The following is a 19,767-nucleotide window of genomic DNA, read 5'->3' as shown; positions in this document are numbered from 1 at the left end:
TAGAAGTTCACAGTAAAAAAAGACCTTTTATGGTATGGGGAAGAAACCCGTATGCCCTTGTATTGAATAAACAAGGTATTAACTGATGTGGCACTCTCTTTGTGTTGACATAAGAAACGCACTGTTTACAATGCTCTTTTTTATTTTGCGGCAGGAAAAATACAGTAATGTTGTAATGGCACCTGTCTGCACTTATGCATCCATAAACAATGATGTGGCAGTTAAGATGTAGACTAAGCAAGGCATGAAAAACACACACGCAATCCTTCGACAACAAAACGAGAAGTGAAACTCTTAAATAGTAACTCTTACAAATATAGAATTGTTAATGAAGGAAAAGTTCTTAACCTCTTACTAAAGAAAGTTATTAAATAGCCGACTTTGATGTAAAGGGTTTACACGTTAAACATACCCAAGTACATCCCACTCCCCCCACACCACGGACCCACAGTCTGCGGTGCTGAATTAATTCAGGGGAATGTTCTGGAAAGCTGACTGGTGCGTGTTGGTGTCATTTCAGCCCTGGACCTGCTGGACAAGATGCTGACGTTCAACCCCCACAAGCGGATCGAGGTGGAGGAGGCTCTTGCCCACCCTTACCTGGAGCAGTATTACGACCCCACAGATGAGGTAAAATAGGCATTTTATACCATATGTACCTAGCTACCATGCGTACAGTATGCCACGCGTGTACCTGCATGCCATGAACACATGTACCAACCCATATACCATGCATATATTATCTATCCATACCTGGAGAATAGCAACCCCACAGATGTGGCAAGGTACCATCTACCATCTCTGTAACCATCCATGTAGCCTGCACCCTGCCATACTTCCATGGACTGCACACCGGTCAAGACACAGTTGTTCTGTAATGTTCATCATGTCACCCATGGAATGGATAGAACTTACAACCATATTTGGAGGTTTGAGTGAACACTGCGAGAACATCCACACAAAAAATACAATAATCCAAGTGCCGTACGATGGTGGTAGATAAGTGTGACAGAAGCCTGAAGAAGATTTCACTAGTGCAGGGGTGAGGAACCTTGAGGCCGTTTTATCCGGCCCCCGACATGAGTAGAGTAGAGTAGAGTAGAGTAGAGTAGAGTAGAGTAGAGTAGAGAAACTTTATTGATCCCCAGGGGGAAATTCAGGTGTCGAGTAGCTACATAAATAAACACAGACACACACACACACACACGCACACGCACGCACGCACGCACGAACGCACGCACGCACGCACGCACGCACGCACGCACGCACGCCAATGTTATGCAGCTTCACATGAAAGATGGCATATTTTGTAAAGGAATCTTAGAAATGACATTTGCAATACAATTAAGTTATATTCAGGGGACCAAGAGAAGGTGGGGTCTGTTTTTAAGCTGGCTGCCTTCAATATAGGCCTAAAGTGCAGGGGGAAAATCCTGGTTTGTGTTCATTTTGCGGCCCTCTGAGAACTTTGATGGCCCTTGGCCCCTCAAATGCAAAGGGTTCCCCACCCTGCACTAGTGGATCAAAGTGCTGCCGTATAATAAATAGAGTATGTATTTTTGGGGACTTGTACTCAGTGTGCAGACTGCTCTCCCTCAGCCATTTCTCTCAACCTTCAACCATCCATTCAGAATATTATTTCTCAAAACTGTTGCATTTATAGTCACATTTGTGTTTTGTTTACTCATGCTGCATGTGATTACACACCAGACAACATGTTGAGCAATATCGCCAAGCCACTTCACTGACAGACTTTGTCTGGACAATTTCTGATGTTGTGCTGCACATCAGGGTAAATTATCAGTATAGAACTCCACAATTTAAATACCTTTGTTATGTTTTCATTCCGAGTACAATTTATTCCTGGGAGCACCTCAAAAGCATACTGGAGTTAACTCCTACAAAATCTGAGCACCCGCTGCTTTTCTGCCTTTTTTGACAGGCTTGGTTATATTGGATTAAAGTATTATGGCAGGCAGCAGCTTAGCCATATCCAGTCAATGGAGGTTATAACTGGGACATCATGTTTGTGAGGATGCTTCTGTGCAGGGTTAGCCTGGCTGTCACAGAGCTTAGTCTGGCAACCCTATTATCTGTGAGGACAAATACATTTTCATGACGATATCATTATTGTATGTCGTCTTGGACACACGGGCTGCTACAAAACGTCTACTCGTAAAAGGTTACGCAATTCAGAACAGGACGTTCTGGAGCACTGGTGGACATGGCTCAATATACAAATAATGATCATCATCCCTCAACTTCTCAGGACTAATATCTAAATCCAAATTTGATCACAAAAAAAGGACTAATATCTAAATCCTAAAATGGATGTAGTGCTAGAATCCCTGATCCCCTCTTTCCAAAGGCAGGGTGGGACTGAGGCAGGCTAGTACAGGGAAGTCGAGAGAAGAGATCAAGGTACCTAATTAGGGCTGTAAATAATAAATATGCATCAATGCATCGATCCTTCAGCCGACGATCGAATTGCATCGCATCGTGGGGCATTCTTCAGTATCGAAAATAATCGAATCGCTGGCCCCTGCCCAATGCTCTAGCTCCATAACATAATAGAAGTGAAAAAGTAATTGGAAAAAAATCTAAAGAATCTAATGTATCGTTTTGTGGGGCATTCTTGAGTATCGTAAATAATCAAATCATTGCCTTAAGGAATCGATATCGAATCGTATGATCATGAAGGCTGTGATTTTACACCCCTATACCTAATACAACATACCAGAGCATTCTGTCCTACGCTATCTAATGCAACATACCACACAGAATTCTGTGTTCACTTATAGTGAGAGCTTGGTCCATAAACCCTACCATAAGAAACAAAGTTCCAGGACCTTTGTAGAAAAGGTGAAGCATAGCTTTAAATCCAGCAGGAGAATTAACAGGTAACACAAGGGGGCCCAGGCTAGTGGGAAGGAGGTAGAAGTTGAAGAGCTTGAAGGTATCTAAGGGCGCCTCTCCTGTAGGAACATACCATGACATACAATAACCTCCTCATACCATACCATGGCTTCCTCATACTGTATGTTTGCAAGCCTTAGCTCTCATCCACGTGTGAAATATCTGTGCAGCAGTGAACTGGCCAATGGAAATGACTGTTGTGGCAAGCCCACTGACTCAATACAGGTTGGCCCTCATTTATCAAACTAGCGTAAGACGAAAAACATGCATAGCCTACATGACGCGTACTTTCCTCAAAATTGCAAGTTGTTGACCTCTCTCTCTCTCTCTCTCTCTCTCTCTCTCTCTCTCTCTCTCTCTCTCTCTCTCTCTCTCCCGTGCAGCCTGTTGCCGAGGCTCCCTTCAAGTTTGAGATGGAGCTGGATGATCTGCCCAAAGAGACGCTGAAGGATCTCATCTTCAAGGAGACCGCCCGGTTCCAGCCCTAAACTCATAGGTGAATTAAGGAAAACTTTCAAAACAATTCAACAAAATTTACAAATGAAACAAAGAATAAGAAATAAACTAGACTGCCTGTGCAGTCGCCTTCGACTGCTTAAGGTATATCCCCGAAACGCGACGCTTCCAGTCCCCAATCATTCCTACCACTCCCGTCCACCTTTTCATGAACGTTTATGATAAATACAAAATATAAAATAAATATATTTAATATCTATACATAGATCAATGACGTGCATAGGCTTAAAACCAAATGACTATTGTGAAAATGAAGGAAAAAATGGGGCAAATGGTAACACTGTTTTAATGGTTCACTATTACAGTGGATATACCACATTAGGTACAGTGTAATAACCAGTGTAACAATATTTAATACCACGTCATACCAGTGTGACACCATGTACGAATTTTGTACTTATATCATGTAGGCTATTTGTGTGTAAGTGGTATTACATGGTATTGCATATTTGTACACTGGTATTACACTAGTATTACATGGTATTACATATTGTTACACTGGTTATTACACTGTACCTGGTATTACCTATTTTTACACTGGTATTACACTAGTATTACATGGTATTAAATATTGTTACACTGGTTATTACACTGTAGGCCTACCTGATATGGTAGATTCACTGAAATGGTGAACCATTAAATTAAGGAGTTACCGGGCAAATCAATCCACCCAGTCAGAAGTTATGGGCCAAATAAAAATTCCACCATTTTGAAAGTGTTGACCTCCAAACTCGAATCAGTTCATGAACCTACCCTGCAGCATTCACACACCAAATCTGGGACAAATCCATCCACCCGCGTCAGAAGTAACGGGCCAAACAAAAATTTGGCCATCTTGAATTCGGCCATCTTGAAATGTTGACCTCCAAACTCGAATCAGTTCATGAACCTACCCTAGAACATTCACACACCAAATCTGGGACAAATCCATCCACCCGGTCAGAAGTTATGGACCAAACAAAAATTCGGCCATCTTGAATTCGGCCATCTTGAAATTGTTAACCTCCAAACTGTAATCAGTTCATGAACCCACCCTAGAGCATTCACACACCAAATCTGGACAAAATCCATCCACCCGGTCAGAAGTAATGGGCCCAAACAAAAATTCGGCCATCTTGAATTCGGCCATCTTGAAATTGGTTGACCTCCAAACTCGAATCAGTTCATGAACCTACCCTAGAAGCATTCACACACCAAATCTGGGACAATCCATCCACCCGGTCAGAAGTTATGGACCAAACAAAAAATTCGGCCATCTTGAATTCGACCATCTTGAAAGTGTTAACCTCCAAACTGTAATCAGTTCATGAACCCACCCTAGAGCATTCACACACCAAATCTGGGACAAATCCATCCACCCGGTCAGAAGTAATGGGCCAAACAAAAATTCAGCCATCTTGAATTCGGCCATCTTGAAATTGTTGACCTCCAAACTCGAATCAGTTCATGAACCTACCCTAGAACATTCACACACCAAATCTGGGACAAATCCATCCACCCGGTCAGAATTTATGGACCAAACAAAATTCGGCCATCTTGAATTCGGCCATCTTGAAAGTGTTAACCTCCAAACTCTAATCAGTTCATGAACCCACCCTAGAGCATTCACACACCAAATCTGGGACAAATCCATCCACCCGGTCAGAAGTAATGGGCGAAACAAAAATTCGGCCATCTTGAATTCGGCCATCTTGAAATTGTTGACCTCCAAACTCGAATCAGTTCATGAACCTACCCTAGAACATTCACACACCAAATCTGGGACAAATCCATCCACCCGGTCAGAAGTTATGGACCAAACAAAAATTCGGCCATCTTGAATTCGGCCAGCTTGAAAGTGTTGACCTCCAAACTCGAATCAGTTCATGAACCTATCCTGCAGCATTCACACACCAAATCTGGGATAAATCCAAACATCCGTTCAAAAGTTATCGCGTTAACACGAAAGACCTTACGCGGCGGCGGCGGCGGACGCGGCGGTGGTGCACGCAAAACCATTACATCCCCGACGCTCCGCGTTTCGAGGATATAAATAGAATATAGCAAAAAGAATTGTTATCTTAAAACTTATAGGTGTGCCAGTAAGAAGCTGATTATGTGAATTTTCTTCAAAACAGATGCACCACCTTACAAATCATAACTAGACTGCCTGTGCAGTCGCCTTCGACTGCTTAAGGTATATCCCCGAAACGCGACGCTTCCAGTTCCCAATCATTCCTACCACTCCCGTCCACCTTTTCATGAACGTGTATGATAAATACAAAATATTAAAGAAATATATTTAATATCTATACATAGATCAATGACGTGCATAGGCTTAAAACCAAATGACTATTGTGAAAATGGTTCACTATTACAGTGAAAATACCACATTAGGTACAGTGTAATAACCATTGTAACAATATTTAATACCACGTCATACCAGTGTGACACCATGTACCAATTTGGTACTTGTATCATGTAGGCCATTTGTGTGTAAGTGGTATTACATGGTATTGCATATTTGTACACTGGGATTACACTAGTATTACATGGTATTACATATTGTTACACTGGTTATTACACTGTACCTGGTATTGCCTATTTTTACACTGGTATTACACTAGTATTACATGGTATTAAATATTGTTACACCGGTTATTACACTGTAGGCCTACCTGATATGGTAGATTCACTGAAATGGTGAACCATTAAATTAAGGAGTTACCGGGCAAATCAATCCACCCAGTCAGAAGTTATGGGCCAAATAAAAATTCCACCATTTTGAAAGTGTTGACCTCCAAACTCGAATCAGTTCATGAACCTACCCTGCAGCATTCACACACCAAATCTGGGACAAATCCATCCACCCGGTCAGAAGTAATGGGCCAAACAAAAAATCGTCCATCTTGAATTCGGCCATCTTGAAATTGTTGACCTCCAAACTCGAATCAGTTCATGAACCTACCCTAGAACATTCACACACCAAATCTGGGACAAATCCATCCACCTGGTCAGAAGTTATGGACCAAACAAAAATTCGGCCATCTTGAATTCGGCCATCTTGAAAGTGTTAACCTCCAAACTCTAATCAGTTCATGAACCCACCCTAGAGCATTCACACACCAAATCTGGGACAAATCCATCCACCCGGTCAGAAGTAATGGGCCAAACAAAAATTCGGCCATCTTGAATTCGGACATCTTGAAATTGTTGACCTCCAAACTCGAATCAGTTCATGAACCTACCCTAGAACATTCACACACCAAATCTAGGACAAATCCATCCACCCGGTCAGAAGTTATGGACCAAACAAAAATTCGGCCATCTTGAATTCGGCCATCTTGAAAGTGTTAACCTCCAAACTCTAATCAGTTCATGAACCCACCCTAGAGCATTCACACACCAAATCTGGGACAAATCCATCCACCCGGTCAGAAGTAATGGGCCAAACAAAAATTCGGCCATCTTGAATTCGGACATCTTGAAATTGTTGACCTCCAAACTCGAATCAGTTCATGAACCTACCCTAGAACATTCACACAACAAATCTGGGACAAATCCATCCACCCGGTCAGAAGTTATGGACCAAACAAAAATTCGGCCATCTTGAATTCGGCCATCTTGAAAGTGTTAACCTCCAAACTCTAATCAGTTCATGAACCCACCCTAGAGCATTCACACACCAAATCTGGGACAAATCCATCCACCCGGTCAGAAGTAATGGGCCAAACAAAAATTCGGCCATCTTGAATTCGGCCATCTTGAAATTGTTGACCTCCAAACTCGAATCAGTTCATGAACCTGCCCTAGAGCATTCACACACCAAATCTGGGACAAATCCAAACATCCGTTCAAAAGTTATCGCGTTAACACGAAAGACCTTACGCGGCGGCGGACGCGGCGGACGCGGCGGACGCGGACGCGGCGGCGGCGGTGCACGCAAAACCATTACATTCTCGACGCTCCGCGTTTCGGGGATATAACGACGCTCCGCGTTTCGGGGATATAATGATAAAATTCATGCATGCATCCATAAACACCAAAAGCAACTAGAATAGAGAATCCCTGTTAGGCCGCCAGTAAAAAAAAAAATGGAGAATAATCACGATACCCAGATGAGGCATTTATTGGATGGATTGGTTGAGGTTGTCTACTTCTCTCGTTGCAGATGTGGGTGTGGGGAGCCTGTCGTCAGCTGGGGCTGCTTTCCTCCAGCATCTCCTCCACTGTGTGCCGTTTATTTCTCTCTCTTTTTTGGATCTGTTACCTTTTTTGTCTTTTATTTTTTACTCCTTTATTTTGTTTGTTTGTTTTGTTTTAAATGTCTATGGCAAAGCCTGTCCTCAAAGCTCCTGTCTGTCCATGTCTCAGGAACAGCGTCCGAAATATCAACCCTCCCCCAAAACACACCTCCCTCCCTCCTTCCCTCCCTCCCCGCTCTCACCTCCTCAAACACCCCTCTCCATTCCTCTCTCCCTTTTTTCCCTCCTTCCTATTCGAAGCACTCTGCTTTCTTTTCTTTCTAGGCTATTTAGTATTTCCCCTTTTTTCCTCTCTTCCTAAGACTCTTTAAGTCTGTGCATGCTTTCCATTCTGGTATTGAGAGATGAGGGGCGTGGTGGGTTGGCGGGCGGGCGGGCGGACAGGAAACTGTGTTTAGGGGTGGCGGTGGGGACACCGCGATGGCATTGAGACCTGGAATGGAGCTTGTTTTGTGCAGATCGGCCGATCGGACGCAAATTTGAATAGTCATTATTATTATTATTATTATCATTATTGTACAAATCCTGTAGAGTAGAGCTCCTTGGTTCCTGCATTTCAGTTTAGGACAAAAAGGTACTGTATCGTGATTGGGCAAAAGTTTGCTCTCATTATTACTATTATTATTATTGTGATTTATTATTGCTACTTTTTTTGATCGAGCTTCTGTTCAGATAATGTCATTTTACAGAAAGTCTCCTAAAAGCCGTTTATTTTCTCCTCTCTCTCTCTCTTTATTTCTCTCTCTCTCACTCTAGCTATCTCTCTATCTATCTACTGAGGCCAAACTTCTGATCAGGGAGGGGCTGGAGCTCAGTGATTTGATCACGTGTGATGCATGCAGTGGGCTGATGCTCCTACAGGGTGCGTGCAACATGCCCTCTATGCACTTTTTCTGAGTACAAAAAAATATATATGAAAAAATGTTTAAATATATATATCTACAGTTTCTGTCAAGGCTCCATTCCTGGGCTGGTACCACAGCCCAACACCCCCCTGACACACAGACACACACACACACACACACACACACACACACACACACACACACACACACACACACACACACACACACACACACAGACACACACACACACACCTGCTTTCCACTGCATATAATACCTATGGAAGTGTTCTTTGGTACAGACCAGCAAAGCCAGTCATGTTATATGCCATAAGAATGCTGGGACTGTACTAACGTTAGATGGAGATACATGGGGCTCGTGATGCATCATGTTTTTTCTGCACACCTTTTACGGCGCCTTCTCTGGGTGGGAGGCCGTCCGAAGAGGAGAAAGGGCCACAGTTCACCCCCGGCGGAGTGGACCTATCCTGGGCTCACACCCGGCACCGGTTCCCATCCTCTCAACACAGGGACTGGTCCCCAACCAGCAGGGGGTCTACATCACCAAAAGGGGGGGGGAGGAATGAAAAAACATTATAGGGCTACAGCCAACCAACAGCTCACAGCACTGATGCATTGGGTTTGCATTACCTGTTACAAGTCCTCTGTCAGCATGGCGTAGTGGGAACGGCTGCCGTTGTGCTAAAGTCGTAACGAGGAAACACTTTTGTTACTTTCGGAAAGTATGATGACTCCTCTTCCACCTGGCCTGGCATCTCGGTCTCTCTTTCTCTTTCTCTCTCTCTCTCTCTCCCTCTTCACTCTCTCCTTTCTCTCTCTCATTCCCTTTGCCTTGTAACAAAATGAGACTGTGCCCTTGCATGACTGTTAAAAAGCTTTCTATACAAAGAATATGTAAGTGCCACATTGACTTGGGAGTTCCTGCTGGGATCACCCAGGCTTTTGTTACTCTATCATTTGTGGTCGCACAGGTCCCATGTAGAAAAAGGTAGAAACGTTTTCTCTCTTCTTTTTTTTTTCTTCCCCTTTATTTCTCAAAATTTTTTCACTTTTCATGAAATTTGCAAAACTTAAAAACATTTAAAAGATGAGCCTGTTAACAGTTTGGTGTAGATCATATTTGAGGCGTTAAAATGAACAAATGACGGTTTGCTGAAAGATAAAAACATCCCCTGTGTAATATCACCCAAAACGGATAAAAGTATGTTTATTCTTCAGAAGAAGGAGAAATCGGTCAGTGTCAATCTCTGACTGAGCACGAGCGTGTGGTGAAGTAACAGGTGGATTTATGTAAATAGCTATATCGTGGTATACACAAGGAGCTGAGGTAGGGGGACAAGAAACAAAACCAAAACAAAAACAAACAAACGGGGGAAAAAAAGAACAAAAATTGTGAACACAAAAACTACTTGTCCCAAAGCCGATGCACGTAGTTGTCGGAACAGTGTTTCATCCCTTCAGCCCAGTGTGTGATCCTACAGGATGTTTCCCTCTGGGGTCGAGATCGACTGCTCTTGTCACCTCACAGCACGTGTTTGCGTGTGTATGTGTGCGGCTTTGCGCTCCATGTAACACCGGCGTGAGGCCCTAGCCGGCCAGTAATCAGGTGTTCAGTAAAAATAGCAGGGTGTCCTCACCTGCGTTGTTAACATCAAGTCTCATGTTTCTCAGTTTCTTGGTGGCCCGTTGGTGGTGGTGGTGGTGGACCACACTGTCCTCGCCTTGGGCCTCTCTTTATTTCTGAAACACTGCAAAACCCTGTAAGATAGCTTCTGCTGACATCTGTGTGCAACCTGTCTCTTTTTTGTGCCTTTTATTCGTCATGAATAACAAAAATTATTGTGCAGCTTTTTTTTGTTTATGGTATATATGGTTTTCTTTGTTTTTTTGTTTTTTTAGGATTGTGATTTTTTTGAGTATATTCTTAGGTATATATTTAAAGTAAAAGAAAAACAACAAAACAAAAACTAATGACTCTTAATCCTTATTAATATTTTCGTTCAAAATCCTATTGCCAGCGAATTGTGGTAGTGATACTGTTTCAAAAAAGTGAAGATTTTTAACTTCTGTTCCCTTCCCCTCCCCCCCTCTAGACCTGCTTTCTTGGTTTGGATGTTTTGTGCACACTTTTATTTTTTACTGTAAAATGAATGTCATTTCTATTGAATATTCTCTTTAAATGAATCTTGTTCAACAAGTTGTTTCCGTATATTAAATTGCTTCTGTCATGTTTGGATCAGTAGATCTGTTATTGTAAGTTTTTAACTTGCAGGCGGAGACCCTTTTGAATTTGTGTCTTTGGATGTGCATTGGGGATTTTTTGTGAAAGCACTGGGGTCAGGGATTATTTTCAAAGTGATTAAAAGATTAAAAAAACATAATAGATAAATTAAAGTGCTATATAACGTGAAGGAATCCTTACAGAAGATGCCTCTTTGCTTCTGATGAAGACTTGCCATATTGAATTACAGATATTTGATTTATTTTGCAACTCTGTCAAAGTCATGTAACCTAGTAACGACAGAATAAAAAAAACACTATCCTGTACTGTGTCTGTGGTCTCTCTGTGCTATGCTGTAAGTAGATTCATGTTCCGAGGTCTTGAAAGCTCACAGGACTATAAGTGCCGTATGAGCGAAAATGCAGGCTTTCAAAGCACTCGGTTGGCAAGGCAACAGCCGTGCTCTTGTCTTCAGGCTGTTGGTGGGTTGAATAGGCCTGTGGGAATGACGAGGGTAGCGAAAAGGGAAATGGCACTTAGAGCCAATTTGTGGGGGTTAGATCAGCGGTGCTGATGCTGCAAAACTGGTTGCCTCAAAAGCAGGCGATGCTTGGTGACCCGTTGGCATCCTGAGGGGCTTCAAACATCTGTAAGAGAGGAGATGGCAGGTTGGCGCTGGTGTGGGTTAAAACCATTGTTGGCTCGCACCCCCGTCCCCTTGTCCCATTGTTTGCGCTTGTCACATTCATTGGCCACCGAATGCCTGATCAGGTGCGAGACTAAGATTTTTTTTTTTAAATGTTTATCTCGGCTCACTGCTCATCCGTGCTTCCTAGAAGGGGGGTACAGCAACAGGCTATTCACTTCATAGGGTCAGCTATGCCTTAAAGGCACAATGTACAATTATAGTATTTAGTAGTGTATAGAATTATAGTCTATAGATGATGGGGAAATGGGCCTCAGACCTGCATTGATATACATAGTGGGAAATTATTTGGTGAAAATATTTTGCTGCAGGGGGTTCAGGGTGGAATGTTTTGAGTTTGGGTCCCAAATCACACAGATATTCAGAGTATGTAGTTTGTTAAAACAATGCAACAGTAGCTCAAATAACCACTCGTTACAATCAAGGTATGCATACCCCCACCAGGTGCCACCCCTGTCAGCTAAAAGCAGGAAATGGGGTTGGAATTGGCACAAGATGACCAGAATAGAAGATTGGAAAATGTTGCCTGCTCATATTAGCCTTGATTTCTGTTACAACACTCGGGTGGTATGGTCAGAATAGGGCGTCATCAACATGAAAACCTGGATCCACCCTGTCTTGTATCAACGGCTCAGGCTGGTGATGTAGAGGCATAGGGATATTTTCTTGGTTTGATGTGGGCCGCATAGTATCCAGTGAACTTTGTTGTAATGCCACAGCATATCTGAGTATGGTTGCAGGGAGATAAGGGATTTCTGAAGACAAAAGAGAGTCCAACCCAGCACACGTCAAGTCAACATTCAAGTTTCATAGCTCCCCCTGTTGTGTGATCAGAGCGAGATCATATACTGTAAGTCCCCACAGATTGTACATGCTTGGTTTAAGCAAATCTGCAAAAGAAACCCACGCACACACACACACAAACACAATTCAACCAAAGGTCTGAACCAGATTAGGGGAATGAAATACAGACAGATCATCTCCTCAAATGAGCTTCTCCAATGATTTCCCTTCAACACAATATGGCAAGGTCCTGAGACTGAAACCTTTTATCTGTTCTCAGGGTCGTGTTAGAATGCTGCAGAAGGTTGTCTGTGGTAGGAGCCTCCGTGTGGCTGGCAGCTGTTGTATCCCTCATATTTGCACAGGTGAAGAGAAACATCTGTCTGTTTTTAGTAACTCCTTTATCTTCAAGAGGAAGCGTGCTCACCACCAGTTAACCTATTTACCCTTTTTGGGAAAGGGTGCCCTCTGCCTATCAAATCCTAAATATCTCAGCCTCTGAAGCACATACAAACAGGAAATGAGTTCCATTTAAAATCTAGGACCCTCGTTTAGCCTTAGAATGTGTTCATTCAGCTCTAACTTACCCACATTTAAACAATAAAACAGCTCAAATCTCAAGAACCTGAATGCAGCGTATATGTGTCTCCAGGACACAATGGGTTAATAAGTGAAGTAATTTGGAAGCATGAAGCAACCAGGTTATTACATATCAAGTAGCCTATTGCTCACCATTCATCATCATTGGCACCCCTTCATGTTTTTCATTATCTGCACAACGACTTGATTATATGGAAAATGTATACAATCTAGTCCCATTTCTTGAATCTATCTATTTTTGGGGGGAGTTCTGCCGCTAGGCAGGTTTGTCTTAGCCTGGGAAATCCCATACTGTCCAGCATGGTCCTCATTCCTATCTGAAAGACAGCATGGAAACCCTTGCTGAAATCTTGGCCTCAGTTTGGGAACTTGAGAGCAAGACTATACAGCGCACAGCAATAATGAGTAACCCCCCCAGCTGTGAAGTAATGTATTTCAATAAGCCAGCAAGTTGTACAACAGAAAAGTAAGGTCAATGATATACCTTAAATTACATATGTTTTCCATTTTTGTGAAATTATGCTGGTGCATAAGTGAGTACACCCCTATGTTCCTAGCGACTGTATTTTTTTTAATCATTTTTTGTGCTTTTTATGCCTTTATTTAAGAGGATAGCCGAGAGAGGGACAGGAAATGAGTGGGGAGAGAGACATCAGATGGGGAAGGAATCGAACCCGGGTTGCCAGCGTAGCAGCACAGTGCCCTACCGCCACGATAGGGCCACAACTGATTTTGTATACTGTTGATATAGGCCTATGGCTCATAATCTTGAAACTTAAAGTTATTAAGCATCAGGCTCTTTTCTTTGTATAACTCACTTGGTTACGACCACACATGCTTGGCACCATCTACGGTAGGCCTACGGTTGCCAGATGAGACTAGTGTTTTTTGCAAATATTTATCCGCAGACGGCTTTCCAACACTGCAGTATCCATGTTGCTCCACAACAGCTGATAACCTGACTTTCAATTCATGATAACACTTTAATTGACGCCAGTGTCATATGCATGTCAGTACAGTGTCATAATAGTGTCATGACAGTCATAGATGCGTCCTAAACACTATGTCCATGTCATAAACATATTTTATGACTGCTGGCCTTAAGTGACATTTGGTCACAAGGTTGTCTTTGCCATGACCAAATGTCACTTAAGGCCAACAGTCATAAAATGTTTATAACATTGGACATAATGTTTATGGAGCGTACATATGTGTGCCATGACACTGTTATGACACGGTAATGACATGCCTATGACACCGGCGTCAACTAAAGTGTTACCCAATTCATCAGTTGGCTTAAGAAATCGCTCCCAAATGATGTTTTATGTACCAAAATAAATGTATAAATAAAAACGAAGAAAGATTAATCATTTAATGAATGCAGAAAGGGCAGATTTTGGCAAGACAAAAGTTGATAAGACCTTTGTATATTTTTGCACTTCAGTATCATTTTATTTTATTATTATTTATTCATCATATAAACTAGCAATGTTGATTCAGGTAACCAATTGTGAAGCCAATGATTTTACCAAGTAGAATGTGAGTTTGGATATATACACGTGCTTCAAAACATTAGTTTGTCATCTCCATTTGTTAACACAAATCGCTATAAGTAGATAGTTACTATGTGATAGTTACTGGTGAGGTTTCTTCCTGGCTATAGGTTTTTTTTTCTCAGACCTCATTGAGCTTTCCCCCCCTACAAACTATGATTCAAGCAAAAGGGAGTTTTTCCTCACCCCTGATGCCTCCAGGAGCCGCATCTGAGTGCCCAAATTCAGTGTGACTATCTATGACTTACGCTAGAGCCAGCCACTATGGACCTTACGCCTCTAAGAATCCTGGTCCCAACCTACGTGGACCTTAGAATATGTAACACCTTTACCCCAGTAAAGTTGTTGCTGTCCAATGTTTTTTACATCTAATAGACTAAATAAATAAATAAATTAATTAATTCACCAAAAAGGGGGCGAACACCTTGAAGCACTCCAAATTCCTGCTGGTTTTCATTGTTTTAAGGGACCTCTTGTGGCGTCTCTTGTTCTTCCTTCAGTGCCTTTGCTTCCCAATTCCCATGAAGTATACGTTGATGCCCAGCAGATGGCGGCAAAGTAAAAGTCACTGATGCCGCATGTCCTTGCTGACTGTGACCCCATCTAAGTAATATAAGGAATTGGTCCACGCTTCATCGTCCAAGCTTGCCAAGCACCCACCGATGTCAGCATACATAATGACAAGGAAACGTGTTTAAACACTTAAAAAATGGCAAAGGTTTATTTTCATCCTGTCTGTAATATGGTTTCTTGTTTTGCTTTCTATCATTCATCAGAATACCACTGGGCTGGCAGACAAAAATGTGATTATAATAGTCTCAAGTATCCATATGATATAATTTTGAAAATCAACATGGGTCCGAGTGGGATTTGTACTCACAACCTCCATATCTAATCCAGCACCTTTACCATTGAGCCAAGCAGCTGGCTGTCATAAACATTCCAGCAAGACACTGAGTGCGTTTACATGCAGTTCAGTATCCCGAATATGAGGCTTATCCCGGTTATGATCGTATTCGGGATAAGGTGTTTATATGCGCACAGAACGTTATATCCCAGTCTACATTCTTGGCCGTTATAGAATTATCTTCAAATGCGTGTAGCCTGGATACCAGCAACAGCGTTCCATGGGAAGCCCCTGTATTCGGGATAAGGTGTATACATGCGTCAGTATCCCGGCTTCTTTCGGAAAACTCCACCTAGCATATCCCGATTTCTCAGTATCCCGAATAAGGGCTTATTCGGGATACTGAAGTGTTTATATGCGCAAACGCAAATTCGGGATACTTAATATCCCGATCATATTCGGGATACTGAACTGCATGTATACGCACTCACTCTGGGGGTTATCATATTCTAAATGAAGTATGAAGAGGGGCCGCTAATAATTGTGAATGACTTTCACTGAGGTAGGCATTCGTTCACATAAGGATAAATGGATTAATGCAAAGCATTTGATCCCTCGATTTGCTTCTTATCCCTGACGCGGGCACGTGAGAATTGGCACGTGTTACTGACGTGAGCGCGCAAAACCAAAAACAAGCGACGTCTTCCTGCGCGTGGTCGCGGAACAAGCACAGGCAGGTGATTGGTCAGTCACGATTTAGACTGGCTTTGCTTTGCCAAGATTGGTTGGTGGAGGACAGCCTGCCGCTAATTGGTCTCTATTCTAGAGGGAAATGTCGTCAATCTGTTTTTATTTTTTTTCATACTGCGTTTGGTGATGTTTGCCACAGTGTCAAAACAAAAGGTAGCTGCTGCAGAGAGCACGAGCCTCCAGAATCCCTACAGCTTCACTTGCCAACTTCAAAGCATCTTTACTAAATAGAGCTTTGTTTTTTTCATCCATGAGTCATTTAAGGTCGGCGTTTTCAATCGTCACCATTCTCCCTTATTTTGTGGAAATAGATGGGTTGCGGTTCAGATGTCATCCATATATAGCTTAATTGAGCACTAATTGCTCTTTACCTCTTAAAACCATGTATGGCTCAAATGTTGTTTGAAGGGAACCAAGAAGTTATTTTCTACGCTGGAGAAATGAATTGAGTTGAGAGATACTTCGTTTCTTGGTATATTTGGAGAGTCTCCTTGCATGATTTGAATTACTTGCTCGTTGCGCAGTCTTCTTGGCAGTTCAAGTCAGCGGACATCCTAATCCCGAATGTACCGTCGTTTGTTTCACGGACGCTCAAGGTAACGAGCTATTCCCTCACTGTCGTCGTTGAGCCCCCGAGGAGACGAGCATCTCATTCAGTAAAACGGAATCAATCGAGAAGAATGATTTCAGTCCCGTGAAGGAGCGTCTCCCAAGAATCGCCGTAGCTGCCACAGTCGTGGTGGGCACACTGCTTGTGAATGAAAGAGAAAACTACCGTGGAGAAGATATTTTCTCCACTGCCACCCGAAAGGTAAAATGCTATTTACCACTGGTGTCTTAAGGACAAATTTTCGAGTGGTCCTATATGCCGCCGTCATGGGCTAACAAATTGATATTGCGTCTTCAAGTAGCATGACCCACATCATACTTCGGCTATCTTTTGGTTAAACAAACGGACCGCGAACGTTTCCACATAGGTTGACTAAAGATGCAGCGAGGTGCATGCTTTTCATCACTTAGTAGGCTATTGTTAAGGTCACATTGACGTGTTGTTGAAAGACATGACTGTGATGTGCCCTGTTGTTGGTGGCGAATGGACAGGAGATAAACATGCGTGTTGCTTTGCAAAACATCGCTTGGGAAGTGGATTTTTACGCATTTGGTGAAATATCTCTGGATAGGGCATCGTCTTTTATCCAGACGAATCACACCTTATAAGCAAATAACAACGCTGCTAAATGAAAACATATGACATCATCAGACTCCGTGCCTTGGCGAGGCATGCTTCCTTTTTTTCTTTTGCCCAAACCACTTAACCACCCTATTCACAAATGCGGAACACTGAATGGTTGATGATTATAACTATGTTGTCCGATGATGTCCATACACATATTGCAAGCTTAGTTCTAATCTAAGAACCTTATTATAGTCTATATCTATAGGCCTATATAGACAGTGCATATGACATTCTGGCGAACATCACGATTCCCCACAGCATCACAGATGAAACCTGCAGAAGCGCTTACGTGATCTCCATTTATTTTTGGGAGCCAAACTTATTATTTATAAGGCATAGCGGATGACGCATATACTCAGAGAAGCTAGGCAGATGCTTGTCGGGTACTTCACAACTGAACAATGACCTCACAGGGTGATAAATATAGTACAGTGAATTTTATTATAGCCTACCTGTCAATATGCGCACTGTGTTTTACATTCAACTCCCCAAAAACAATTCCTTAGAGAAATTGGTGATTAATTTGTCATTTAGGATGTCTATTTCTTTTTATGGCAAATTAAAATGGTTTGTCGACTTTTCCTGTAGAACCATCTCGTGCCTTCAGTTCTTGCTTATTAACTTTTTGGTTATCATTGTTACTATTTATTTACACATCCGGGAGTGTGGCGACATACACCATCCACCCGCCTTGGTAGCTTGGTTATTGGAAGACTGTGTTGCCCGTCACCGCACTCGTCCGTCCTCCTCGTGACGTTGCTACCCCAAAGCAGTCAAGCTAGTCCATCACGCACACAAAGACTACAACAAAGACGAGCGAAATGCACACCAAAGCTGACACAGAGCACTGTCAGCTAGAATCTTTTCAGATATTTTTCGGTCACTTTCTATAGTTTCACTAGTTTGAAGTGGTGACATCTCCGTTGGGCCATGAAAACTACTGATTTCTTCTCCATCGAAAGACGCACGAGATAGGCTTCGTGGAGATCAAATTCAGGTGGTGAGTGGTGATCCACAACGAATGCATGATAAAAGTTTGTCTTTTGGAATCAATAGCAAATCTGGGAAGGCTGTTTTGGTACACTATTTGGAGTGTCACGCAACGATATCGATCTGTCACAGCAGAAAAGTTTCACAGGGTATATAGGAAGCCACGAAAAGCTTACTTGAAGCATACTGTAGTAACAAATGACTAGTTCAATAAAATGATATCCCCTGAAAGTCAGCAATACCTCGATAACCAACCCTACAGACATTGAACTGAGTAACTGGTTTAGTTTTCAGGGAGATGCAGACACAATATGGGATTTTTATGACTGTAGCGTGTTTTGCAGTTATTGTTTTTTTCTCTCTCTCTTCAATTTACCACTTGACAAGCAGAGTGTGTTATTGCAAAATGTTCAGACCCACAAAGAGTTTAAAACCACAACTGAACAAAGAAGAGCAGGGTTTTTGTTGTGAACTGTTTTGAAAATGCTGTCGCCTGCATGCGATGGTGCTGCTGCGTCGAGGCTCTCACAGGCATATCGCCACATGGCTTCCTTTGTTATGACTCGAAGAGCAGCAGACAATTGATTTGTCGCTGGCAACAAAATGGCAAAAAGTAGCCGTTTCTGTGTTTTGTATGCGTTGGCAGCTCACCCAAATGCAACGTGATAACGAGTTTTAGAATCGTATCTTTTATCAACGCAAATATTATATTCGATTTTGTGTATTTTTACATTCTACACGGCTGGTAGTCTTACGTTAGGCTATATCATAATTATAGGGAAACATGTAGTCAACAGTCCAAATATTCCTTTTCATTTTCTCCTAATCCTACAGTCGCACTACTTGAGACTTGTTTCAGATTAGCCTTATTATCCTTGTGCCATGCTTCCTGTTGGCTCAGATCGGTCCCAGGTTAACGCGCACGTTTGGTGTTCTTTGTTCAGCTTGCACATGGTAGAGGTGTAGACTTCTAGCTTCAACAAAAGCATCGATGGATGTAAAAGTTTAGATCAATTAGCCGACTCTGTACCAGTGTCCTCAACAAAGAGAGGCGCACAGTTTTACGCTTTTGTTTTCAACTTCCCTTTGTAGACTGACAAACTGCATACTTCTGAGATTATAAATAACAATAGCATACAACACAATAAATATTGTACAACAAAACTGTGAAATGTATGATTATATTCACTCTTTGCTATAAAGTAATGCCATGCCAAATCTGCGTTGTTTTAGTTCAGTTTTAGAACATTGGCGTATCAAATGTTAATTCTATTTTTTTAAAGGAAAATGTCATGTTCACTTATTTAAGTAGTCGAAGTAAGACAGCTAGGCTTATATCAATCAGAGAACCAATGATAGGCCTATCATTGTAAATTTGATAATCTGATGTAGGTTAGTCAACGGCTTTTTTTTTTTTTTTTTTTGGAGATGCGTCCAAGTAGTATGACCTCGGTTGACAATGGCTTCCCTCAGACAGGCACGAAAACGAACCTGTCAATGTAGTAGAAATCTAGCAGTAGAAAAGGAAACTGTCTGCAGCT

General features: G+C 42.2%; 2 protein-coding genes across 4 annotated transcripts in view; both read left to right on the top strand.

Moving 5' to 3' along the window:
* Positions 1–11,086, top strand: part of mapk1 (mitogen-activated protein kinase 1) — a 50,865-nt gene extending 39,779 nt beyond the window's left edge. The window contains exons 7-9 of the mRNA XM_063195080.1: positions 521–630; positions 3,300–3,412; positions 7,583–11,086. Coding sequence (XP_063051150.1) covers positions 521–630; positions 3,300–3,404 — 215 coding nt within the window. The 3' untranslated portion in view covers positions 3,405–3,412; positions 7,583–11,086. The remainder of the gene's footprint in view (positions 1–520; positions 631–3,299; positions 3,413–7,582) is intronic.
* Positions 11,087–16,133: 5,047 nt separating this feature from the next.
* The window catches only part of ypel1 (yippee-like 1), a 29,471-nt gene continuing 25,837 nt past the window's right edge, over positions 16,134–19,767 (top strand). Inside the window, exon 1 of one of the 3 annotated variants that reach the window (XM_063195071.1) lies at positions 16,134–16,810. The gene's annotated coding sequence lies outside the window, so the exon portion shown is untranslated. Of the gene's footprint in view, positions 16,811–16,840; positions 18,237–19,767 lie in introns of those variants that run through there. The other 2 variants (XM_063195072.1, XM_063195070.1) reach the window with 2 other exon arrangements.

The sequence above is a fragment of the Engraulis encrasicolus genome, chromosome 3 (assembly GCF_034702125.1).
Source record: "Engraulis encrasicolus isolate BLACKSEA-1 chromosome 3, IST_EnEncr_1.0, whole genome shotgun sequence".
NCBI classification, from domain to species: Eukaryota; Metazoa; Chordata; class Actinopteri; order Clupeiformes; family Engraulidae; genus Engraulis; species Engraulis encrasicolus.
This window is presented reverse-complemented; position numbering and strand designations above follow the sequence as displayed.